Raw genomic sequence first — 26,414 nt, 5'->3', positions numbered from 1 at the left:
GAAAATACCAATATGCTGATAATTCTACCCAAATGCCATCTGATATGAAGAGCAGCTTATGATTCTTTCAGGAGGGAGGCTATTTGGCAATTAACCCCCACCCCCCGCCAAAAAAGGCCAGGTTCGTATGTATTGCTTTAAGAAACACCTATGTGCAAGGAAGATCACAGCATTAAGCCAATAATATATAAAAGTAATGCAGGATTAATTTAATGTCACAAGTGCTAAAGTGAAAATTTAAATAAAGCAATTTCAAAAACCGTTTCAATTCTAAAAATCAATTTTACGGAAAAGTGGATTTACAAGCAATATAAAGAACATAATTTAACTTATAAACAATGTTATTATGGAAAATGTGACTTTTGTCATGTTAGACAACATAGCCAATTCTTAATGCCACCACTCCCAAGCAAACACTGTGAGGTAAAAGTTTTATAGATTGCAATTAATAAACAGTAAGCCTTGAATAAGAAAACAGGAGGCAAAAATGGATCTAGATGTGTTTTAAACAACATACTTCTATTTTTAAAGTAATGACTTTTTCAAGAGTAGGGTATCAGAGCAAAGAGCTATCGTTCTGTAAGCCACCCTGTATTAAACGTTCCTTGGTGAAACAGCAGAAGTGATAATGTAGGTCTTAGGATGTTAATTCTTACCATTGTAATGCTAACTATGAAAGAAGGAACAAACTGGCGCCTACCATTCAGTCAATCCAGCCTTTGGCTTTACAAATGAAGAACATGAATTGAAGGGGGAAAAAGTTTTTCTGCGTCATATTTGAAAGCCTGTCACATTTTTTTTCTTTTGCAGAGTTAATCCAAAACTAAAAGATTTAAAGCCGACATTCGCATTAAAGACAGAAGGCCTCTTTGTATATTTGGATGAAGAGGGAGAAAAATAAAATCCCACCGAGGTATTTCCTTCCTTTCTGTACAAGAAAGCTCCCTCCTTGATCAGTAGAAGCATTTTTGTCTCAAACTTTTCACATCTCTCTGCACATAGGCAGGTCAGCTGGGAAATGGCAAACTGGTCCATTTTAGACAATGGCGCTAACAGGGGCAGCCTGTTCTGAGGACGGATTCTGTTTTCTTCAGTTTGTGGTTTACAAATTTATACTAATGTATGAGAGCCGCGGTTTATGCCAAGTCTCTTCTGGTTATAACCCTTCCATTTTGGTCTTATGAAACCAAATGGAATCTGATGCAAACTTGGCTCCCAGGGATATATAGCCAACAATTTTAAATGCAAATTACAATTAACTGGTGTTATTGGTCACACACAAAAAAACAAAAGACTTGTCAATGCTTTTAGAACTTGTGAAAACCTGATACCTCAAAGCCAAAATGGCCAAATCTGCTTGTTCTGAAGAGACAATAGGCTGCACGTCATTAATCTCAGAACAATCAATTCTCAAACAAAAATAAAAGTATGGTTTTACATAGAGATTCAGAAATTAGTTAAAAGGCGAACATTACCTCCCCAGACATATCAGGGGCCATAGGAATTAGAGGCCACAAGGAAGAGTAGATTCCGAAAAATACTACCCACAATGCAATGCTTCCCCATATTGCTATGTGGCTGAACTGGAAAAGAAAGAATAAAAATCAAACAGTCAAACGTGCAAAATAGGTCAATAGGAGAAAATATGTTTCATTTATGGTTAGAGCCAGACTAAGGCTGCATTCTATTTACCTGGGAATTAAGCCCCACTGAAATCAATGGGAATTACTTCTGGGTAGGCAGGATTATAGTTCTATCCCATTCCCTCTTTTCCTTGGTTTATTGCTATCAGAATTTGCAGATTAACATGCCTATTTTGTCTATTAATATTGCCAATTTCTATGCAGTTGTTCTTTGAATAAACCCAACCCAGTTAACCTCTCGTCAACCTATATAGGTCAGTACTCTGTTACATAAATTACAGTAAATTTACACGTATCGCTTTATTATATAGTGTAACCTGAGCTATTTTAAAAATAATTTCTTACCAAAGTCCAATATGAAGTCTCTAATCCAGCTTTTAAACACACAGTTATTACTACAAACTAAAGAGAGAGAGAGAAATTAGCTACTTTTCCTTAACCGATATAACAGTGTTTCAACTCCAAGTGAAGTATGACGTTTCAAAATTTGCTTTTGGAATGGCATGCAAAAGGTGAACAGGTTAAATCTGTAATGATACACTGGGTGAGGGATTTGAGACATAATATCCAACTTTCAGATTGGGAAAGGTTATGGAAAAAAGACTTGAAATTCTTGGCATGTTGTAGACTGAAAGAAAATTATATGAAAATGATGTACCGGTGGTATTTGACTCCCAGTGAGTTAGCAAAAATGTATGAAAAGTACAAATAACTGCTGGAAATGTAAGGAAAAAGAAGGCACCTTCTACCATATGCGGTGGACATGTAAGGTAACAAAAGCATCCTGCAAAATGATATACATTTGAATTGAAAAAGATGTTTAAAATAACTTTTGTAAAAAAAAAAACCCAGAAACTTTTTATTAGGAATTGTAGGTACCAACATTCCAAAGGAGCAGAAAAGACTTTTTATGTATGCGACAACAACCACGCGGATGTTACTAGAGAGGAATGGCAAATTAAGCTGTTGGACTATGCCGAAATGGCAAAACTAACCAGAAAGCTCAGGAACCAAGAAAACCAAAACTTCAACAAAGAATGGGAACAATTTATAATTTATCTAGGAGATCACTGTAAGCAGATGAGAACACTAGAAGGATTCCAATAACACTTGTAATGTAGCGAATATGGTGGACAATATGAAAAGATATAAAATACGGATTATGAAATAACATGCAGTTGAGAGGGTATACAACAGGACCCATGGAGGGGAAGGTGGGGAGTCCAGAGATTTGGACAAATCTCTAAATATGGAGAAGTAAATTGGACTGTTATGATTTATATTTGTAAAATCAATAAAATTAGTATAAAAAAACAGAAAAACAAATAAGTCATGTTTATAATTGAATAAGATTCCATATTACAATTTAACATTCAGATTGCTTTACGAAATCCAAAGAGCTGAAGAGTCCTTGGTGTTGGTTTTCTCAAATTGCATCCCCACTCCCATCCTCAATGGCAGTAGTGTAGGAAGGCAGGGGCGGGGGTGGCGAAGTGCACTGGGCGGAATGGAGCTGGAGGGTGGCATGGTTCCTGCAGGGTGACAGAGCCGCTGTCCCTCTTGGATGCCTAGGAATCCCCTGCAGGAGAAGTGGCGGTGGCGGCGAGGGAAGGAAGGAGGGAGGAGCAGAGAGGGGGTGAGAGAAGCTGGATCCAAAGGCAGGGGAGTGAGGCTTATTGTGGTAGGAAGGGGAACAAAACGGATCAGCTGGTTCCTCCTGCAAAGCTCTAAAAGTGGTTGGGGGGAGGGATCGTTGCCTTCCAAGTCACAGCTCCTCTTTCCACACACACACACACACACACACACACACACACACACACAGTCATTGGGTCCAGTGAAGGTGGAGGCAGGGAAGTCAACTTGCCCTACCCCTGAGGCTGTGATTCTCTCCCCGCGCCACCAGAAAAGCAGGTCGAAGTGCTCCCAAGGTGCGCAAAGCTTCTCTCAATCAACCTTGCCCCTTGCGGAGCCTGGAAGAGGTGGAAGAGAATGAATAGGGAGATAGGGCCGGGGGGTCAGCTGGAGGCCCCGGCCAGCCACGCTGCTTTTGCAGGCAGTGCTGCAGCAGTTGCTCTCCAGCTGGAGGGGGCGCTCCTGAGGGACCTAGCTCCGACGGCGTACACCGCCCCTTTGGCGAGGAGCGTGCGCACCCTGGCACACCTGCAACTGCCCCAGGCGCCACTGGGGGTAGCTACGTCACTGCTCAATGGCACAAAGCAAATGGCTTTTGAAAAGGAGGTGATTCTCACTGTTTGTCCTATGATACGGGGGAAGAAGCCAGCTGTTCAAATAAATGAAGTTTCAAACTCTACTGAGTGTGGTCAAGCATTTGAGCAAAGCCTAAAGTAGCCCTTTTCGATGCCAGCCTTCCATCTATAGCTATCTAACACACAAATACCTGAAAGACAGCCTTCTTCGCTCGCTATAGACCCTCTTGGGTGCTAAGAGTGGCGGTGGGAGAGGAGGTAGTTCCTCTGTCCTCAGAAGCTCAGGATGGTAGCCTGGGAGAGGGCATTCTCTGTGGCACTCTCTAAGTTATGGAACTTCCTGGCCATAGGTGTCCATCAGGCACCTTCATTATACAGCTTCTGGAGAATTCTGAAGATGCACCTCTTTACTCTGGCTTTCGATCCTTGAGGTATAGATCTTTAGGACCATCTTATTTCTATGATTGCAGGTTGTTTCAACCTGTTTTTAACGTTGCATTTTAATGCTGGAACCTGCCCCAGGACCTTAGGATGAAGGCCAGCAATAGCTGATAATAATAGCATTATAATAATTATCATGAGATGATAAAATGCCCTTTTATGCTATGAGACAGCATAAATTCAAATGCAAAAGATCCAGGGGATGATTTAATCAAGAACAGGACATTCAAGAATCAACTGTACAGGGAGTGGTAGAAGCTACACAAGCACCTAGGAATCCATTCATCCTCAAGGACCAGAAATTGGAGAAGCTGTTGGATGTCTTAAGAGGTGTGGATGACTCTCCATTTGAAGAGGAATGGGCTGGCAAAGATGTAGCACACTGAACCTGACGGGTTGCTGAAGGGAGGCTACACAGGCTTCTTATGAGAAGTTGTTTTACACCCTGCTCTATATGCTCAGAGTGCACAAATTTAAGTTTTTTGATTTTATACCGGTAGTTCATTTTAATTTATTTTATGTATTGTATTTGATTTTTTTATTTTGGGTTAATCTTACTGTACACTGCTTAGAGACTATGCTTATACCTGCTTATACCTTGTTAAATGGTATATCAATTGGTTAAATCAATCCATCATTCAATCAAACAGCCAACCCACAGGGTAAAATAATAATATTAAGATTGGAATAAAGAATCACCCAGTATCAAATTTCTAGCATACTCTTCTGCCTAGGACACAAGTTACATTCACATTAGCAATACTTACGGTATATACTGTGTTTCCCAAAAGCAAATAGTCTGAAGTTTTACCACTGGCAAATACAGTATCTGTAAAATAACATCAGAAATATTAAAACGGAGGTTATTTATGGAAATGATTCTATATTATAAATTTCTGCTTAAATTGGCAAAGAACTGTTCCCTTGGGTTTCTTTCCATGGGCAAAACTATTTTAATATGAGGCAGAATATGGTCAGTTTGTTGTCCCCATCAAAGAGGACCTAACTACTGACCAGTCAGCTTGGTGTCAATACTATGTAAGGTCCTAGATCAGATAATTAAACGGTTGGTCTATGAGCACTTAGAAAAGGATGCTGTGATGACTAAGACTTAGCATGGGTTTCTCAAAAACAAGTCATGCCTGATGAATCTCATTTCTGTTTTTGTTTTTACTACAAGCTGAGTAAATAAGGGGAATCCTGTGGACTTAGTGTATCTTGATTTCAGTAAGGCTTTTGTATGATATTCTTGCAGAGAAGTTGGTAAAATGTGGGCTGGATGAGGTAACTGTTAGGTGGATTTGACTGACTGAACCCAAACAGTGCTCACTAATGGGTTCCCATCATCCTGGGAAAAAGTGGTAGGTCAGATGCCACAAGGTTCTTTCCTGAGTCTGTTGTTGTCCAACATCTTTATAAATGCCTTGGACAATGGAATTGAGGCTATGCTCATCCAATTTGCAGATGACACCAAACTCAGAGGGGCAGCCAATGCCACAGAAGACAGAATCTGGATTCAAGATGACCTTAACGGATTGGAGAACTGGGCTCAAACAACCAAAAACATTTAAGTAGGGACAAATATAAGGTTCTGCACTTAGAAAGGAAGAACCAACTGCACCTTGTTTGCCAGTAGCACATGTGAAAAGGTTCTAGGGGTCTTCATAGAATACAAGCTTAACCCAAGTCAGTAGTGTGATGCAGCAATAAAAAAAAATGCTATTCTAGGCTGCATCAATGGAAGTATAGTGTCCAGATAAAAGGAAGTAATAGTACTGCTCTTTTCCGCCTTGGTCAAACCACACTTGGAGTACTGTGTCCAGTTCTGGGTGCCACAATTTAAGAAGGATATTGACAAGTTGGAGGAGGGCGACCAAGATGATCAAGGGTCTGGAAACCGAGCCTTATGAGGAATGGTTTAAGGAGCTGGGAATGTTTAGCCTGGAAAAGAGGAGACTGAGAGGAAATATTACAGCCACCTTCAAATATCTAAAGGGCTATCATGTGGAAGATAGAGCAAGCTTGTTTTCTTCTGCTCCGGAAGCTAGGACCCGAACCAATGGTTTCAAGTTACTGTACAAGAAAGGAGATTTTGACAAAATATCAGGAAAAACTTTCTGACGGTGAGAGCAGTTCAACAGTGGAACGGGCTCCCTCAGAAGGTGGTGGACTCTTTTTCAATGGAGGTTTTTAAGCAGAGGTTGAATGGTTATCTGTCATGTATGATCTAGCTGAGTTTCCGGAATTGCAGGGGGTTGGACTATATTACCCTTGGGGTATCTTTCAACTCAAGAGTCCTATGATTCTATGAAGTGCCTTGTACAAATGGTAAAGTTCATTGGGCAAAAATGTGTGGGTCACTGAACTTCTCCTGTGTTTGGTGGTAATAATAAAATATGGTTTATCATTATTAGAATAAGTCTTAGGTGGCTGTGCAGATATTGAAAGCTTTCACTTCCATTTTTAAACTAACTGCAGATTAGTGTTATGTCCAAACCAGAACAAATGGTGGTTAATTTTAACTATGTTTTACAGGGGGGGGGGAACACCTTCAAACCATAGTGTATGGTTTGTTTCAATAAGTTTATAGCTTGTTTCAACACACCACAGTTAAGATTAACCAGAGTTTAGGATTCAACATTAAACTGTAGCAAAATCTTGCTATCTCCTGGGGAGCATGTGAACCAAGGCTCATTCCTGTAACAATAAACCAGTTTATCATTATTTCCAAAGACATCTTAAGGCTAAGATCCAAGAGTTATTTTCCTCTGACAGGAGACCATTTCTGCTGGAAGAAGTTAATTCCATTCACTGAAGAAAACAATTGCAATTCTGCCAGAATAATTTCTTTTAATTTACCAACCACTAGTCTGATATAAAGCTGAGGTTTTAGGTTTATAATGTATTGATCTACTTAGTTTATCTCCTTTGGCTTATAAGTAATTCAAACTTGGGAGGATACATACTTGTATTTGAAAACACACTTCCAAATTAACCTCTACAAGTTGAATAAACTCTCAGTTCTCCAGCAACACAGTTTGGAAAAAGACCCTCTATGCAGCTTGGAAGAAGACAGATCCGAAAAGAACTTCTATTGATATGTATTAAATAAGACTAGTATAACATTGTTGCATTATTACATAACAATTATACCCCAAATCACACGACACTAGCAATTTAAAAAGATGTTTTAGCTCCCTATTTGCTTTAGTGCAACCCTGGATATTGCCATTTTAAAAACATACAGTATTTTCAAATTCTGTATTTCATTTACTTACCATACTGGATGGCTTTTAGTGGAAACCAAAACAGAATTACTGAGTGGAAGAGGCCATTTAAACAATGAACCCAGAAAACCTAAGGGAAAACAAACATTCCTGAGAACCATTTGAGGTAAAACTAACTGTGTGAACTCTGACCTTCTTTTCATCTTTTAGTTAGATTCAGAAAATGTGTTTTTCAAAAGGCCACCGCTAAGAGCTAATATAACTGATGCATTTTCTGCCTCACAGCTCTTCATGGGTGATTTATTTATGTTTATGTTTCTCGAAAGATGTTCGCTATCTTTTATTTTAATTTTTTAGTTTTTAAAGAAATGAATGCCTTCTATAGAAAAAACCAAAGCCATCTTTGTTCTACTGATTGTGCACTAAATTAGCATTAAGCATTAAGTGTTTGTGGTTTCATTCTATATCCTAATCAGTGTAACATGAGGACAGATGATAAAACAACAATTTCAAAATATAGAGTGAAAAGAGACATAAAAAAATTAGTTGTTGATACACACACACAACTGTTTTCTTTATTACACATTTTCCCACAATTGTTTCTTTTTACTATATGCGTGTTAGAAACACCTGCCAAAATGTGGCAAGTCTAGTCAAACGCAGAAACCCAGCATTTTGCACATTATATAAAAACTAAGTAAGAAGAGAGCTTTTGGTAAATTCGTAAATTCTTTCATATAGTAGAAAACCATGTTTTATAATCAGATATACTTTCCCAAAACATAATCTTTATTGTGTTAAACAGAAGGGCATTAATAGTTTTAAGTTGCTCAAACAACAGAAATTGAGTTGCCTGCCTAAAAAAATGTTCCACCATGTCTCCAACTTCTTTGTTACTTTTCCCAAGTAGGTAAGGTTCTATGATCCAATTTACGCCACAATACTTTAGCACATTTGAACTTGTGTTGCTCATTAACCTTTCTCTCTCCTCCTTGCTATGCCATTGCCACAAGTTTTATTTGACAGAAGGCACAGGTGGATGCAAAAAAAATTAGGCCTACTTTTCCATTTTCCTGACCGGTACTTATTGTTACATGCTAATCCTTTAACCTCTTTAGTGGCTCCACAAACTCTGACCCTTTTTAACATAACAAACCCACGCAACAATGATTCCAGATCCTTTGCACATCAGGCCTGAATCAACCATTCTGTCTCCACAGGTAGCTTGTAAGCATTTATTCAGAAAACTTACTCAAAATAAACCCAGCAAAATATACAAGCTTTCTAAAACTAACAAAGAATTAAAACCACCACAATGGAGATACTCGCACAACTAAAAAGAATCTTCAAATATTCTGCAAAAACACTGTTTATCATATGAATATGAGACCATAATCCGAATTTTCTAAAAGTTTATTTAGCTGTCACATTATTTGTTGCACTACTTGGGGCATGTTTAGTCTATATGGTTATTCTCGCATCACAAGTACTAACCAGGCCCGACCCTGCTTAACTTCTGAGATCAGATGGGATCGGGTGCTTTCAGGGTGGTGTGGCTGTAGACGTTATTCTGAATCTATGAGCGATTGACCACTGACCAACAACAAAATCAATCATAGCTGCCAAGTTTTCACTTTTCTCGCGAGGAAGCCTATTCAGCATAAGGGAAAATCCCTGTAAAAAAGGGATAACTTGGCAGCTATGAATCAATGCAAAGAACAAAAACATAATCTATGAATAAAAAACAGAGATTGCCGTTTCTCTTTTTCTTTTATGCTCTGTGCTGATTGTTTAAGTCACTTTGACATACTTTGTAAAAAAGCAGTTTGAAAAAACTTTAAAATATGGAAGTTTAGGCCGCCCGGATTCCGCTAGCCCAAAGGTGAAAAGAGGAAGCAGCCCCGACCAAAGAAGATTGGCAAACCAAGTTAATGGACTACACTGAAATGGCTAAATTAACTGGAAAGCTCAGAAACAAAGATGACAAGAAACTGAAAAAAGAATGGGAAATGTACTTACAAAAGTATTGTAAACAGGCTAATATATTGGCCGGATTTTAAGAACACATGTAATTTTAGAAATAATGTAAGAAATTAGAGGTAGAAAAAGAATTTGGAGTAGAAATGATATGCAGTTGAAAAAGAAAATCAAGGAACCGGGGGGGGGGGGGGAAGTCACAGGATTCGGAGAATCCTGTTTTATGGATTGGATATTGCTTCTATCTAGAGTTTTCTTTCTTTCTTTGTTGTTGTTGTTGTGTTTGTGTTTGTTTGTTTTTTATTTTTGTTGAAAAATTAATAAAAAATATTTAAAATAAAATATGGAAGTTTAAAATTCAAACATTTAAAATCCAAAATACCATAGAATAAATGGGAATAAAACACAAAAAGATTAAAATATGGTATAAAACATTTTAAAGAAAAAATCCAATACCACAAATGACAAATATGAAAACATGTGCCATTTTCATTTTAAATATGGTATTCAATACTGTCCTCCCCACTGACAGACAGAATCCATCCGGCAGCAGAAGAAAGGCATTCAAGGTCTATATCACCCATGCTTGTAATAAAGTTGCAGGCTTACCTGGCCTCCAGGACACTGCATAGTCTAGTGTCATTGTGGCTGCAAACAGCCCTGGCACTAAACTCATGGATGCTACCAGGTCCAGAGTTAAGGTGTGTTTGAGGCTTGCTGGGTCTCTACTATTTATGCAGTCGTTAAGAGGGAGGGAAAATTAGTGCAGTATAGCAATTTGTGAATTGCATTTTTGTGACATTTTATTCAATTATTTTACAGCCTGGTGGTGATGTAAAATAGTTTCATTATTAATCATATAGCTAATCCTTTTTAATCACGCAGAACTGAAACAGGAAGTACATTCATATGATGCTATTCTAAAGATAACTAAACTATTTTCTACCTTAGAGTTGAAATCCAGTGCATTTTGAGAAGTCTTGTATAATTCGGGGTATTTTAGCATATTTTCTTTTCGACAGGATCTCTCAAATATTCCAAGAGTCAGTGGGGGCATGGCTGTAAACATCTAACATGTAAACAAAACACACCATGGGATCAATTTGTTAAGAAACCAGTGTATTTTAACAGGAATTAAAATGTCAGAATAAATAAGGTACGATATCTTACCACATTGTAAAGTCCTATGCACCATCTTTCAAAAAGTATTTGTCCAGAAAATCCATTAACAAATGCAAACCATATCTGAGGAAGAGATTTTTGAAGCTAGTCAGTCTTATTTGGACACATTTGGTGTTAACTCTTAAAATGTATTACATTTGAGCAAAGTTTCACTTTCAGCAGGAAAAACAGAGGGAAATAACAGAGTTTAGTATTTAATTAGACCATACAATAAAACACAACTGAGGAGTCATTCTACATCCATTTAAACTAAAATTTTAATGTGTAACAAATCACACTTTATATGAAAAAGCACATGAGTTTGGTCAAACTCATGTTAGTAGCATAGGATGCCATAATTACCTCAATAATATAAAGGACAATATTCTTGTAGAAGCAGTATAGGATGCATTTAGCAACTCTGCTATAATTCCAGGCACCATGGACCAATAGCAAGTTCTTCAAGTACTTGAACTATAAATGATAATGGAAATAAATTTAGGTATATGTATACTGCATCTGTCACTTGAAACAACTGTCTTTTAAAATTTCATTTATCAGTGGATTTACCTGAGCTATTGAATAATCTGAAGAATTAGCTGCTTGTAGCCCTTCATTGCCACTAATGCCAACACCAACATGTGCTGTTTGTATCATGCTAACATCATTTGCTCCATCACCAATTGCCAGTGTTACCACTTTTACCTGCTTTTTGACCATTTCTACAACTTCAGATTTCTGAAGAGGTGAAACTCTATAAAAGAAATGTTTTGAGAAAATCCATTTTACCATTTTATTTTTCTAAATGTAAGGCAGCAAAGAAAATCACAATTGCTACTGCATGCTTTTTATGTAACTTCTATGATTTCACATTACACTGGAAGCCATTGTTTTTTCATGTAGTAGTTTTTTGTTTTGTTTTTAAGATTCACAAACTGAAAAAGAAATGGGGGAAACTGATTGGAAAATTGAGAAGCCAAGAAAAACCAAAATCAGTAAATTATGGTAGTTGGCAGGTTTTAGGAAAGCCCATCCAGTTATGGTATTGCTAAGAAATTATGATATTGTTGATCATATCACATGCAATACAAAAGAACAAATGTTTCCTATAACTATATTTTTAAGTGTTGGGTTGCCATATTTTGAAGAGCAAAAAGGCCATTAAAAGCGAATAAATGCAATGTGTCCCGAATTTTACCCCGAAAAAGAGGTCATGTCCTGGAAAAATAGGACACATGGCATTGTAGCAGACTGTTAAAATTATGCCTAAAAAAAAACCCACTCCAAAAACTACTTAATAACCTAAATTATTCTAAAAATAGAAAACACTTTTTGAGGAGCTATACTTCTCAAAATTGTATGAATGCTTTGTTTTCAAGAAGAAAAAGTTTTACCTGCAACAAATAACAGCTTTACACGACAGAGCCAAATCGAGGAAATATTGCCTTACACCAAATGTCAATGCATACTTCAGTGTTTTACCATCAATAATAAGAGCAAAATCATTTTCTTTCCTCAAAGCATCACCAAGAGTGCTGCAATGATTGCTTAATGTCTCTCTTGTTGCCTATAAAAAAATCACCACCAAAAATATGAATCACTTCAATTCTGTTGAACAGTTTTATACTTTTGATATACATTTATCAATTAATTATGGAATTATTATATTCTGCCTTGATGTAACTAATACACCAGTAGCTTTTAAAACAGCAAAGATAAATAAAGACCACATCAGTATTGCCACAAAATAGCACCTAGCCAGGGAAAATAAAAATCCCACTGCAAAAGCCAGGAGACCCTCTTGGGGTGATGTTTAGTGGATGACTTTTTTAAACCACGTACACAGGTATACCGCTAACAAGTTCAGTGGGATTACATCAATGTAATCTGTTGCCTTTTATTACAGATTCATTAGCTGGGAGTATTATTACCAGTGCCTACTGACCCAGAAAGCCTGATGACCACTGACCTACAGAAATGTCAGATCTTAGTTGATTCCATGATTTATAATATCTGTAGTTATTTCAATTTCCCCTCTCAGCTGAATGGCATTTACTATTTTAGCCATGAACCGTATGGGTGCAGGCTATCTTAAAATCAGATTCTCAATATTCATTTGTGCTCTTCATTTTCGGGAAATGGTCAAATTATGCCATTTCAGTATAATGGGACCCACAGCAAGGAATTCAATTTTTAAGCACATCCTACTACTAAGAAGAATAATGTTACGGAAATCCACAGAATTCCCAAGTATTAACCATGCCTGGCCTTTCTTCTTCTTTTTTGAATTTTCACATTATTGTACAACAATAACATTTTGCAATTTTTGGAGAGCATTTCAAGTACTCAAAGTATGTCACTTAGAACATCTTCAACATCTATGTAAGGTAGGCTATTATTATTATCCCTATATTGCAGATGGGGATTGAGGAGATGAAGCTAACAGAATAATAGCTTGCCTAAGGCCACCTATAAAGTTTATTACGGAGGTGAGATTTGAATGGATGCATAGTTCTTACTCTTAGTCAATATACTGTATTAGTACTTCAATTTGTATTACTCATCACTTGCTATTTTTACATATTGTCCTTGTCTTACTCATAGCTGTCAACAGGTAGGTAGCCGTGTTGGTCTGACGCAGTGAAAATAATAATAATAATAAAAATCCTTCCAGTAGCACCTTAGAGACCAACCAAGTTTGTCATAGGTATGAGCTTTTGTGTGCATGCACACTTCTTCAGATACACTGAAGAATACTGAATCTGAAGAAGTGTATCTGAATAAATGTGCATGCACACGAAAGCTCATACCTATGACAAACTTGGTTGGTCCCTAAGGTGCTACTGGAAGGATTTTTTATTTTTATTTTTCATAGCTGTCAAGTTTACCCTTTTCTCGCGAGGAAGCCTATTCAGCATAAGGGAATTTCCCTTATAAAAGGGAGAACTTGACAGCTATGCTTACTGTTCTTTTTGTATGTCATTTAAGTTCGGTAACTCAGTACCACCCTCTGGTGGCATACAAAGAGTCAGCTACATTTAATCTCAAATTAGGAAGCATCTGAAGTGAGGAGAGACGAGTCAGGGACTGGCTTGACTTTACAAGGATCCATCGCTGTCACCGACCCATATTTCTCTCTCTGATAAAACCTAGTAAAATAAACGCGTGACACACTACTATCCTGCCCCCTCCAAGCAGAAGAACAAGAACTGGAGCAGCAGCAAGAAAAAGCCGAATTCCTTTATTAGATGCTACCAGGGATATAGGTGTCAGCCACATACATGCTTTCCTGCATGTTGTATATTGATAATAATTTGATCCAAACACATACTGGCGGTTTAAAGGTTTTACAGAGACCCATGGTAGCATGCAGGCATTAGCATGTTTTTTTCAATTATACCTACATCGAGAGAGCCTTCATTTATGACAAGTAGCCCCATGTTCTTTCTCAGGAGTTTACATGAGTGCCCTATTAGAAAGAAATACAATATTTTATTAAGAGAAATCAGTGTTGGTGTTTGACTTTTATGCCTGGATATATGGGATTATTTGCCCTCTGACCTATCCCTGCCAGCAGTGCCAGCCACCTGCACTATTGGATCTTCAATGATATTCATGTGTGCGCCCTTGATAAGAATACGGGGGATCTCCACTGCAGGGGAAGGGGAAAAGCATCTGTTTGTGAGGCTCTGGGTGAGGGAGACAGTACAGCCCAATCTCTCCATCTCTTTCTGTCAAGCTGTAATGTGGTGAGTCGGCAGAGGAAGCCATAAGGAGAACAGCTAGATGCTGTGCAGCAGACAAAAAAAGGGCACAAAACTGCCAGAGCTATGCTCCTCTCTGAGCTAGAATGAGAGAACGCACCTCCCCAACCCGTCACAAATGTGATCCCGTATTCCAGAGAGTATGGGAATTGTGAAAAACGTCTCTCTTTATAAAAGACTTGCCCTGTATTGCAAGTATTGCAGCGTGAGCTGAGCATACATCTGGCCTGATCACAGTTATGGCCCCAAAGGGCACAAGGCGAACCCCAACTGACCACACTCACCCCAGGTTGTGACCAACAAACTGATCTCCCAAACCCACAGAAGCAAAAAGGGAGAGGGAAACAGTGACAAAAGAAAAAAAATACACAGACACACTAGATGGAGTGGGTAAGCAAGGACAGAAAAATAGGTGAAAGGAGGGTTCTGAAAACTTAAATGTGCATACCCGCCTAACATAACAACCGACAACAAGAGGAGAGGACAGAGAGATGAAACTCATGAAAAAGGCACAGGAAAACACAGGGCACCTGGGGACCATGGGGTGGGTTACACTGGGGGGGTGGAGCAACTCCTTCCCCTGGGAAGGAGGAGAAAGGCATTCTGAACCTGGACACTGTGAAGCAATGTCTGCCGCTACCAACAGGCAAAAGATGGTTTGATAATTGTAGCCAGGCTCTCTGGATCATGCCTTCCCCAGGTAGGGGAGAGAGGGAGGGGCAGTGTGAACAGTGTCTTGCTTGCTCCTCTTTTTGGTGAAGTGGCAAAAGAAAAAGCCACTTTGGGGTTTAGCTTGTACCTTAGCAATGAGTCTACCTCAGTGGGGGGGGTATAAGGGGGAGAGGAGAGGCAGCATGGTGAATAGCATTATTTCTTCTTTTTCAAGCCAGAAATATCCTGTTGCCTTCTAGCTTGGCAAGGGCATCTGCCCCTCATCTATGCCTCCTAGCCTGTAGCCAAGAGGAAGCGCCTTCTCATAAGTGACACCTGCATCACAGGCACCTTAGGGTAAATGCAGGTCTAGGTCAGAAAGAGCAGCACTCACTTGTTTCCATTACACAAATGCATATTTCTTTCCATTATTATTACTGGTATTTTACTATTATTTAAAGACTTAAAAGAACAATGTAGCACGAAGACTTAAGTCTTACACATTACCAATGTTAATAGCAGTCTCTTGCTTATCTCCAGTAAGGATCCAAATTTTAATATCTGCTTTCATTAGAGTTTCTATTGTTTCAGGCACTTGGTCTTGTAACTTATCTTCTATTGCTGTAGCTCCAAGTAACTGAAGGTTCTTTGAAAAGAGCATATCAGAATTATTTTTTAAACAACAACAACAACAATCACAAATACAGTTTTGAATATTGTAAATAGAAATTAAATACAGAATCAGGGGCTCTGGGCAAAAAAGCATAATCTAAAGAAGCATTTACTTTGAAATATTTCAGTGATACTTATTTTCAATGTTTGTTTAGAATTGGGCTGAATGCCTTAATGTATAATTTGCAATGCTTTGCTCTTCACGTCTAGTTTGATTTGTTCTTACTTTCATTCTTTCTGGGAACAGCAATAGCAGCAGGAGGAAATCATCTGGAACTTTCTGGCCTCCTTACCATTTTTTAGAAGTGATTATTCACTTTGAGACAGTTCATTCTCTTTCCTGTTACTCTGGAAAACCATGGGGCATTAGGCATTTTATCAGTAGTGGTATTTTTGAGGACCTGGGCAAGACATTTGGGAAGGGATGGCCTTAGAGGGGAAAAGCTTCGGCTCTATTTCAAGGCTTTCTTGTATATAACTGACTAGGCCAAAGTACATAGGCCCAGTAAAAAGCTTTATTTGATGAAGCCTAACAAATTAAAAAGGCTTTCTTTCAAATCAGTGTGTTGGCCATATTTTGGGTTTTCCAAAATAGACTTATGGCACAATTTAAACCACTTCCCTTCCCCTCCCCGCATCTATAGTAGAAGGTGGAGAGGCAGGATCTGGACTGATCTCTGCGCCAGCTCAAGGCTAGCACAGTATGTCCAAATCAGGTCTGATTCGCAGGATCCAGCCTGGCTCAGTTCTGCTGCCTTCCCACCCATGGAATACCCTATTTGGGGGGCTTTATGCTGGCTACTGATGACGGGCAACCCACTGATCAAACACCTGATCATTTGTTTACCAGCCTCAACCAAGAGAGCTAGACTGAGGGATGCCTCCACATAATTCACCACCTGTCAGCCCAGTATAAGGGGGCTTTGGACTTCTTTTTAAATTGTTTGAGCAAACTGAAATGCAACAAAATTCTAAATATGATCAGCATTAGCTTCAAAAGATGCAAGATATGCCACATATAAGTAACATGTTCAGGCAACACACAACACCTACTTTTTCAATTAGTTCATAACTCTCTTCAAGTTTCAGTGCTCTATTTTGTACAGCAGTTGCAGCTCTTTGATAGACGTTTAGCCATTCTCGGTAGTCATTTTCTGAAATCTCAGCAACAGCAAAACAAAGTGTTCTCAAGCCTAAGGAAATAAAATGGTCATGCAAGGTTCAATGATTATTCATTGCTTTATCACTTTACTATATTGGTTTCATATGGTATCTCGCATCAAAAATATCCTTTATCATCTGGGTTTGTAGTAGAGTTTAGAATCTGGAAACAAAAAAATGCTTCCTGGATATATAAAATAGCCACAGAACCATTTTTATCTTACACTGATATCCAGAGAGAAGCAACATCTACACCTAATATGATGCTTCTTCTAAAAAAACAGCACATCATAACTCCAGATTCTTCCAGTATATAGTAGCTTCACGTTAGTGTTTCAATTCAAATGTTCACAGGTATTCAGGTACACTAGAAACAATGGGAACTACCATAACTTTCAAACCATCCCATCCCTCCTCCTATACAATGTTGCAACTCAAGTAAAGGAAAGATGTTCAGAACACCAAAGGACAAACTATTCTTCTTAAAACAAGAATAAATGTTTAGGAAAGCAGACTAAGACTTAAAAGTAAATCATACAAAATAAAAACAAAAGCATTGCGCTAATTTGATTGATACACTAACATATGGAAATGAGAAATGCTGTGTTGCGTCGGGATAATTAGTTATAATGAATCCAAAAGAATGTGACCACTCCATTACATAGATAGTATTGCTCTCAGAGGACAGCCAGCTTGCATGTGAGCATCTGACAACATAATTGCAAACATTTGCCATCAATCTGCTACTCTTCCATAAAAAACCACCACCTCTTTTATAAGAGAAGTGCTCCTGGTTTGGAGTATAGGTAATTGCTAAATGTATCAGATGTTTTTGAACCAATCAAAATCTTAAATTTCAAGAGGAACAAAAATTTTGTATTTGTTCACACAAGCTCTTTTTCCTTTGATAACTGTGGCATCGTATTGCTACTTACATGTGTGAATGGACCAACATGAGCATAATACCCACAGACAGACCTTTCACATTCCCTCATATTATCTCAAACACTATGCTTCTCAATGAGATCATTTCACACATTCATCTACCAAACTAGGTAATGTAATCAAAGGCAGAGAAATCAATGGAAGAGGAATCAAGTTATGTACATGCGTAAAGGCATCTCTCAGTCACGATGAGAAAGGAAGAACCACTACACTACATTGCACTAACTTTAATGAAGAAAGTGAGGGCTCTTTTACAATTGTTACAAAATCATAGTATTGTTATTACATTAATGGTTTTATTCATAACCAACTAATATGCAAATAATAATACCTTCTGTAGCAAACAGCTCTAAATGTTTCAGGGTAATTTCCTTGTATCTTGAATTTTCAGCCAGGCGATCATAAATTACTGTGTCCTATAATGGCACAAAACAAACTGAAGCAAGATTTCTTTTACAAAGCAATGGGGAATTTTTTTTTTAAAGGAAATGCATTTCTATAATAACTACAGTCTGACTGTAAATCACCATACTGTTATTAATTCCTTTATGTATTTATGCAGAATATTCATATAATACTTTTCAACAAGAAGTCACACAGACATGTTTTTTAAGGTTATGACTGAAAAGCGGATTTTTGATCCCTGTTACTCAACAAATTCTGTAGCAGTTTTATTTGCACCAGTGCAATATACAAACCAACATTCACAGCCTTTACTGTAGTACGTGGGTCAGTTACACATTTGATATGTAACTGATTTATGGGATCTGTACTGCAAATATTTGGTGCTTATGTCACTGCTGGATTGTCCCAGGCTATATATTTCCTTATTAAATAGGTACAGTCTACAGGACTCTTTAACCCACAGTAGTGCCTCTAATTGACACTCACCCTAAACCTGCCAGTTAGCTGTCATTTATGCCATTTGCCTTCCCTTTATCACCCTTTCTTCTCATATATTTGATGAATTATCCAACTGGTCTGATATTTCATCAGTACACAACAATGCATTTCTTTTTAAAGTGGTGGCTGACAGACAAGCAAATCCTAGCCATAACTTTGTGCAGGATAAGCAAAAGAACCAAACCAAACCGTACTGAAAAGCTTAAGATGCCAGAAAAGGGAAAGGACCATGCAAAACACATGTGTAATTCAACCTGAGCATATGAATATAACCTGAGCATCCAGCAAAACACAGATAATACACACTATCCCCATTATGGTAGCAGGGATAATAATAATAATAATAATAATAATAATAATAATAATAATAATAATAATTTATTTATACCCCGCCCATCTGGCTGGGTTCCCCCAGACACTCTGGCGGCCTTCAACAAAACATTAAAATACAGAAATCCATCAAACATTAAAAGCTTCCCTAAACAGGGCTGACTTAAGATGCCTTCTAAAGGTCTGGTAATTGTTATTCTCTTTGACCTCTGGTGGGAGGGCATTCCACAGGGTGGGTGCCACTACCTTTGGTCCTCAATATATTGTGGGACTACAACTCCCATCAGCCCCATCTAGCATGGCCAATGGTTGGGGATGATGGGAGTTGTGGTCCAATAGGCCCAAAGTTTCCCAGTCCAGCTTTAGGTGTTTATGTGTGCTCACTGCTGCTGAAGTCTAAAGCTCGGAGCACATAGGAAACTAGGGAACAGGATGAAGACTGAGAAGGGCTTGGGCCAAGGTAGCCAGACAGATGGAGTGATGAAGGAATAGGGAGGCGACAATATACTACTTTTTAAAAAATCTTTAAAAACACAGGCTCTACAAAATGGGGAATGTACTATAATAAGAAAAATACAGTAGCAGGATGCTGAGGGTAGATAACACCAGGACCAAGAGCGAAGAGGACCAAAGAAAAACAAGAGACAATGACTAATGCCACAAAATAACAGAAAATTGAAACAATAAAACATAATCTTGCACACTACACTATTCAGGCCTGAGCTACAGAAGACAAGACTGAGAGTGTACCCAGGATCTGCTTCATGCAAAGACAGGAATGAATGAATGAATGATTCAGAACCTTTCTCAGTGTTCCTGCCTCCATCCACGAGGGGAAGCTCATCCCACCTGAGAACATCTTACATGCATGGGAGTATGGGACTGACTTACTGTAATTCAGGTTTTCAGTGAGAAATCAAGTTCAGGGTGCTAATTGAAAAGTAGGCCCCATGGGCCACCATCTCAGTGTTGCTGGAATGCACTAGGGATGCTGGGATGTAGTCTCTAAAACTATATTCTGAGAATCTGTAGTTCAAAGGAATTATCTTCCCCACTTAATGTCACCTGCCATGTATTAATAAAAAAATAACCAATCTACCACCACTGTAAACGCGGGGACGTCTTTCCACTCCATAAAACGGTAATCTCTATTGGGCCTATGTCTAACATAATGCTTCACACCCAATCCTTGAAAGCAAATAGTGCAAAGAAATGGAAAATGAAAACAACAACATCATCACCAACAACTTACAGCCCCTTTGCAGTAAAGTCTTAATTTTCCTGTAGGTGTGCGGACAATCACAGACATTCTTTTCCTAGAACTGAATGAAAGGCATGTTCCATTTCAAACAGGTTTTAAGCAACTTAGTGGGGTGTGATAGACTTATACAATAAACATATATAAGATGGAGCATAAGCATTGATTCCACATATCTTGAAATGAGAAAATGTTTACCGGAGAGAGAAAATAAATGTCCTCTAAAATATGAAGCCTACCCCCCCCCCCTGCCCTACAAATGTTTGCAAAATATTCCATCTATGAAACAATGTAAGTTTTGATAAGGTAAGAGTGGCTGTACATACATAGGTTTTCTATTTTTAAAAATGAGGGGCAGAACTTCTTAAAAGACTGGGGGAAATGGTATAAGACAATAGAATTATAATTTATTTATAAATGATGTACTATAAGAAACACTGGGAAGTGTGAGTAAAAAGATTCAATATAATGCTGTTTTTGATTTATGTTGTTGGAATGAGAAAATTAGCAATACGAGGTGTTAAGGGTTACTAAATAATAAATAAATGATAAATAGGATGGACTTTACAGCTGTACTATTTCTGTTGACAATGAATTGCATGCTTTCATGTTTTTGTTCTCTTAATTTCTTTGTGCTTTTATCAGTCTCTTTAAAAATCTTATTTTGTACTTTATCACTATATTACACACACACCCTCTCTCTCTCACACACACAATGTCCTACTCTAGTTTTCTAGCTTATTTTGGTGTGCTTAAAAGCCCAAATGTAGGACGTTTCATGAATTAAATTACGTTTTGAATGTCCATTTTCTCAAACTTTTCCTTTTCAAAAAGAGACTTCCTTTACCTGAGAAAAAACTGTTTCTTAAATACTGAACAAGAGAAAATTCGCAGGTGTTTAATTACCTTGTAAATTCTAGCACATTTAGCATTTCATATCTTTCTTCCTGTCCAAGCTAGGGGAAGAAAATGAAATTGTGATTCAGTCTTTTAAAAATGTTTTCCAAATGTTTTTTCTGTACTAATAAAAACTATTAGCAACAACAGTTAAATACTATTTTAGACGTACTTACAGATTCTATAATGACAGAGTCTGGTGTTCTTCCAGTGAAAACAAAATGGAGGTGCTTGGCTGCTCTAACCAATGCTCCTTCATCTGTAACAAACCATTCCCTGTTATTTGACTAGCAAATTGATAAAAGTGAAAACCTTGAAATCTAGATTTTTATATACTCTGCAGGTCATGTCTTAAATATTGGGAAGAAAAATTAGACATTTAACGTTTCCTGGCGTATTTACTCTTTAATGCATGTGATTAATGTTCCTCTTAAAGATCTTCAGCCTTTTCCTATCTCTGTTACTCAGTTTCCCCTTTGTTTTCTGTATATGAAAGAAATTCCTTATCTGACATCTCTAAACCAGGATATTTCAGTTCTAAAATGAAAGTGAGTCAATGGCTTTTAAATCAGAGGCTGTTCCAGCAAGCAAGGGTGTTTCCTGCACAGGAAGCACTGCTTAGAAAGTGATCCATACTTTTAACCCTGCTTCCACATCCCCCACAAGAACGGAGCAGACAATATGGTGAAAGGCTGTTAACCCCATTTTGCAAACTTGCTGTTGGTGGCATAGAGTGGGTTGCCAGGGTCCAGGGTAAAAAAAGCATTGCACTCCCTAACAGGCGCCTCCAGGTAGCACTGCTGCTGTGGGACGGAGCTGTGGAGCAGTGGCGTGACATTTGTGGGTGCCACCCTGGGCTGGGGTGCCACCACTGCCACTGCTTGCGCTGTCTGCTCGCTTCTCCTGTTGGTGGGGGATGCCGTACGGCTGATAGATGCATGGCGGGCTGCTCAGGTGAGGCAGGGGGAAATGTGCTCAGGGTAATTGCCCTGGCAGTTCTCCTTGCACTATGCTTCTGCTTGCAGTTGTGCTAACTTGACACAATCAAGTTGTAATTGCAGTGCTTCTTTTCTAGGGGGTACTCAAGGGTAAGCAGTACCGGCACCTTTTCCTAGAAGAAAAGCACTGGTAATAAGTACCTATGAAAGTCCTTTATTATAGTGATTTACCAGGTGAGTTCCCATTATGATCTTATGTGTTTACAACAGAGGTGCATTATGATTAATAGAGGAACACAACCTACTCATTAATAATATGCTGACTTTATGTCACTTTTTTAAGAAACATTTTTTGGGGGATCAACTTAGTCAATCCGCTCAACAAGGGTATACCATTTTTCACAGGTTTCAATGCCCTTACCTGGAGATGCTGCTTGATAAATTATCTTATCATCCTCTCTTTCTGGAACTGCTGTATGACACACTGCCATCATAGTTAGAAACTCACAAATTATAGGTGCAGTTGGCTAAAACAGACACACATAAAACAATACAAATTAATTATGCCTCATTCCAAAATGTAAAGCTATAAGCATATAAGAATAGTTCAAACTGTAGCTGTGGAGAGTATATTATTTTTTATTAGACTCAAGTCTTGTTTTACTTTCAGTCAACTACAAGAAGACATGGGAAGGTATTAATGAGACACAGACTTGTCTTAAACAGTATATTGTCTTAAACAGTATATTATCAGGGCATATATTTCTGCTATTCAAGGAAAACAGAGAGTCAAGCAAGCTAACACAGGGGACTAGTGCTCCCAAGATGCACCAGTTAAAGGATTCCTACTGGAATAATTATAATAGATTGAATGTGAACATAAATTGCATTTAACATAAGAAACCCCTAAGCAGGCTTAAATCTTAAAAAGACAAGGAATAGGAAAGGGACACAAATGAAATGAAAGCAAAAAGATAAGGGAAGTTCAGGGTTTAAAAACTTGAGAGAAGAGATACTTTAAAATACCATTTAAATATTTGCAAGGGAAGATGTCTGGATGTGCAAGGAGTTAAATAAAAGTAGACAGCAAGAGAGAAAGGATCAAGGTAATGAAACAGAAGGGTCAAAATACACTTTGTGTTGGTCACGTGTTTTATCTTTAAGTTCAAGATACTTTTTTTCACAAAGAGCCAGTGCAATGGAGCCCCTGAACCTGCTACATGTGTGTGTGTGTGTGGGGATATCCTGCTGGAGTGAATGAGAACTTTCCTCCATGAAAATAACAGGCAGGCATGGGAGCCTAATCCAGATTGCATGGGTAGATGGGCACCTAAAGCTGTGAAGGGAATAGGGTGTTGTAGTAGAAAAGGCTACCCCTTCTGATCACTGGTTCTCTGCTCCAAACCACATCCTCCTCTCACAAAAGTGGCCACCAGTGTTATATACACATTTACTTTGAATGTTTGGTTAGACCCTTATGAAAGTAAATCTTATTTAAATCAATGTGGCTTTATTGAAAGTACATGTGCATGTTTCCTGCTTGTGATAGGCTCCTTTTGCTGAATTTCCATTTTTTCTTCTTATAACAGTAGTATTTATTTCTATAGCTTACATGTTTGTTTTGGAGGTTTTCCAGTAATGATGAATCACTAAACATTTTTTCATCTCCAGGTTGTGAGCTCTGCCTAAAAGAAATAAAAGAAAAATGAAAGCATACAAACATTTAATTTATCTCTTAATACTACACATCCTAGGACCACACGCTATAGAGCAGACACAGGGCTTGATTACACTGTGTTAGTATCAACTAATATAGTATTAACTAATACAGGAATGCAATCTGTATTTATTAAGGAATCCTGAAATTTTAATTACTCTTCGTTTGAGTGATTGTTTGCATAGTTAGCTAACTTCAACAAAAGAAATGCCCATATGCGGGTTCCAGATAGGATCTTGATATACAAATACACATAATAAACAAATTACAACTTTGCTAGTTTACCCATGCATATTAATAACTTGACTACAACATCAAATCAAGACTTGCATGTGTAAGTTGCAAAGCAACTTCTGCTATTACCAGGTTTTCTATCAGGCAAGCATTTCACTTTGTTGGACTCTGGTATTTATGAATATCTTGCAAACAAGGGAACTCCAAGATCAGCATATTTATGTGTTTAGAAATTTAACAAGTTTGGAGAAAAATAAACATTTTACTGTGTAACAAATACCTGTGTGACCAGTAAAGCTACCAATGCCTGTATTCTCAACAGGAAGATACCTGTGGCTACCTGTGGTATTCAAACTTTGACATGCATTTAGAGGTACTCCCCTTCAGAGTCAGGAGCTGTGTCACTTATGCACACTATCAATTTCACTATGTAATTTAAAAAGTTGTTCTAGAGTTAATAATAAAGATAGACATTCATATTCATCCTCCAGGTGACCCATTTATTGATTTTGATTTGTTTCTACAAAGCTTATGTAGAGGTTAGGATTGGAGGTTATTATATCCAGTATTTTCTGAGATTTATTCTGATATATATATATATATTTTGCCAAGAGGTTAAATGACAATGAGCATTCATCCTGCAGTGCTTGTGGTGTATCTGTCCATCTATCTCATGATTAATCATTCCGTCATTCTACACTTTTCATTTCATTTCCCTGTCACTTTCCTAACCACAAAAAGTCTGTTTCTGTCTTAAAGAAGATTTATTGTGCCAGGGATACAGAGTGTTTTAATCATGCAGATTTAATTTTCCTGCTGTGCACTTGGATCCTACTCACGAAATACTGATAAGTCTCCATTCACCCAAGTTTTCAGCAAAAACAACCAACGCTAGAAGAAGATTAGTGCTTACCACTCGCCTGTAGCATAGCCATAATCCTCTGATTCAGGAGAATGGCTGTGTGGAAAGAAAGGAGGTAAAGAAATAGGAAATAGCTCTGAAAGGCGTCGAGTTCAGATGGCACATCAAGGAGAATTTAATGAAAAGGAAATGAAAATAAAATGAACACAGAAAACAAAAAGAAGGATTGTGATATGAAACACACTGTGGAAGTCTGCTGAGAGCTAATTAGTTCTGTGAACAAAGTTTGAGTTAATATGCCAGGTAAGGTATGATGTCCTAAGGTGTGAAGATACTGACTTGATGCTGTAGGGCAGGGTGGGGATGGGCAGGCCTGCAGGCCAAATGAGGACCCTCCAGGCTTCTCTATGTGGCCCTCAGAACTCTTCCCAGGCTGTACCCCTCACTGGCCATACTTCGTATTCTGAATGTCTTCTCTGGGTTGAAATGTATCCTGGAACTCTGATACTGCCTCTTGCTTGTTGGCATGGAGGACAGAGATTTGTGCATGTGTAGAAATCAGCCTATGCATGACACCAGAAATAAATTTACATTGACTGTTCCACTCTGTGTTGGCCCTGAGCGCCTGCCAACTGCTGGCATGTGGCCCTCGGATGGCTGCCCAGAAGACAAAGTGGTCCCTCAACTGGAAATGATTCCCAACCCCTGCTGTAGGGAGTATGGAGGATGAGAGGATTCTTTCAATCAACCTGTCCACCCTTTCCCTTGTAGGCCTCAAGCATTTGCTTAGCCAAAATATAAAGCTAATTAAAATAACTTTGCTACAATAGTATTTTTCATTTCACTCAGTTATTCAATAATCAATTGCAATGATATACAGTGATACCTCAGTTTTCAACAGCTTAGTTCATGAACAACTTGGAACCTGAACACTGCAAAACCGGAAGTAGGTGTTCCGGTTTTCAAACTTTTTTCGGAAGCTGAACGTGATCTGTTTTGAGTCCCCCTGTGTTTCCTGTTGCAGTGCTAATTTGCATCACCCCATTGTAATTCAAGCCTTCCGTTTCTGATTGCAGTGTTCTGAGGTGATATTTGGAGCTTATATTTGGTGCTTTTGTTTTTGCTATTTATTTTGTGTTTTTTTGTTTTGAGGCTTTTTCAGTTAATTCGTTTTTGTGACTGTGTGGATCCCAGTGCAGCTACCGATTGATTTATTGATTGTGTGACTGCGGAAATGGATAAAAGCCCCCATCCAAACAATGACTATCATCAGTGCAGGTAAGAAAAAGTTTAAATTTTAATTTTTATCATCTACAATACTGTTTTATTTATTTTATAGTACAGTACATTGTTTATTGCTTTCATTTTATGGATCAATGGTCTCGTAAGATAGTAAAATTCATGTTAAATTGCTGTTTTAGGGGTT

General features: G+C 38.1%; 1 protein-coding gene across 6 annotated transcripts in view; it reads right to left on the bottom strand.

Moving 5' to 3' along the window:
• ATP8A1 (ATPase phospholipid transporting 8A1) overlaps positions 1–26,414 on the bottom strand; it is a 69,733-nt gene that overhangs the window by 5,693 nt on the left and 37,626 nt on the right. For 3 of the 6 annotated variants that reach the window (XM_060278865.2, XM_060278864.2, XM_060278867.2), the window contains 19 exons: positions 25,040–25,084; positions 23,788–23,860; positions 22,597–22,702; positions 21,414–21,496; positions 21,247–21,296; positions 20,335–20,404; positions 18,181–18,265; positions 16,797–16,936; positions 15,579–15,717; positions 14,061–14,125; positions 12,051–12,223; positions 11,227–11,410; positions 11,020–11,130; positions 10,666–10,740; positions 10,442–10,564; positions 7,570–7,648; positions 5,059–5,120; positions 1,989–2,045; positions 1,476–1,583 (listed from right to left, as the gene is read on the bottom strand). In XM_060278865.2, coding sequence (XP_060134848.2) covers positions 1,476–1,583; positions 1,989–2,045; positions 5,059–5,120; positions 7,570–7,648; positions 10,442–10,564; positions 10,666–10,740; positions 11,020–11,130; positions 11,227–11,410; positions 12,051–12,223; positions 14,061–14,125; positions 15,579–15,717; positions 16,797–16,936; positions 18,181–18,265; positions 20,335–20,404; positions 21,247–21,296; positions 21,414–21,496; positions 22,597–22,702; positions 23,788–23,860; positions 25,040–25,084 — 1,828 coding nt within the window. The remainder of the gene's footprint in view (positions 1–1,475; positions 1,584–1,988; positions 2,046–5,058; positions 5,121–7,569; positions 7,649–10,441; positions 10,565–10,665; positions 10,741–11,019; positions 11,131–11,226; positions 11,411–12,050; positions 12,224–14,060; positions 14,126–15,578; positions 15,718–16,796; positions 16,937–18,180; positions 18,266–20,334; positions 20,405–21,246; positions 21,297–21,413; positions 21,497–22,596; positions 22,703–23,787; positions 23,861–25,039; positions 25,085–26,414) is intronic. The other 3 variants (XM_060278866.2, XM_088658818.1, XM_088658828.1) reach the window with 1 other exon arrangement.

This window comes from Zootoca vivipara, chromosome Z1 (assembly GCF_965207765.1).
Source record: "Zootoca vivipara chromosome Z1, rZooViv2.hap1.1, whole genome shotgun sequence".
Lineage (NCBI taxonomy): Eukaryota > Metazoa > Chordata > Lepidosauria > Squamata > Lacertidae > Zootoca > Zootoca vivipara.
Note: the sequence above shows the minus strand (reverse complement) of the source record. Positions and strands in the feature narration are given on the sequence as shown.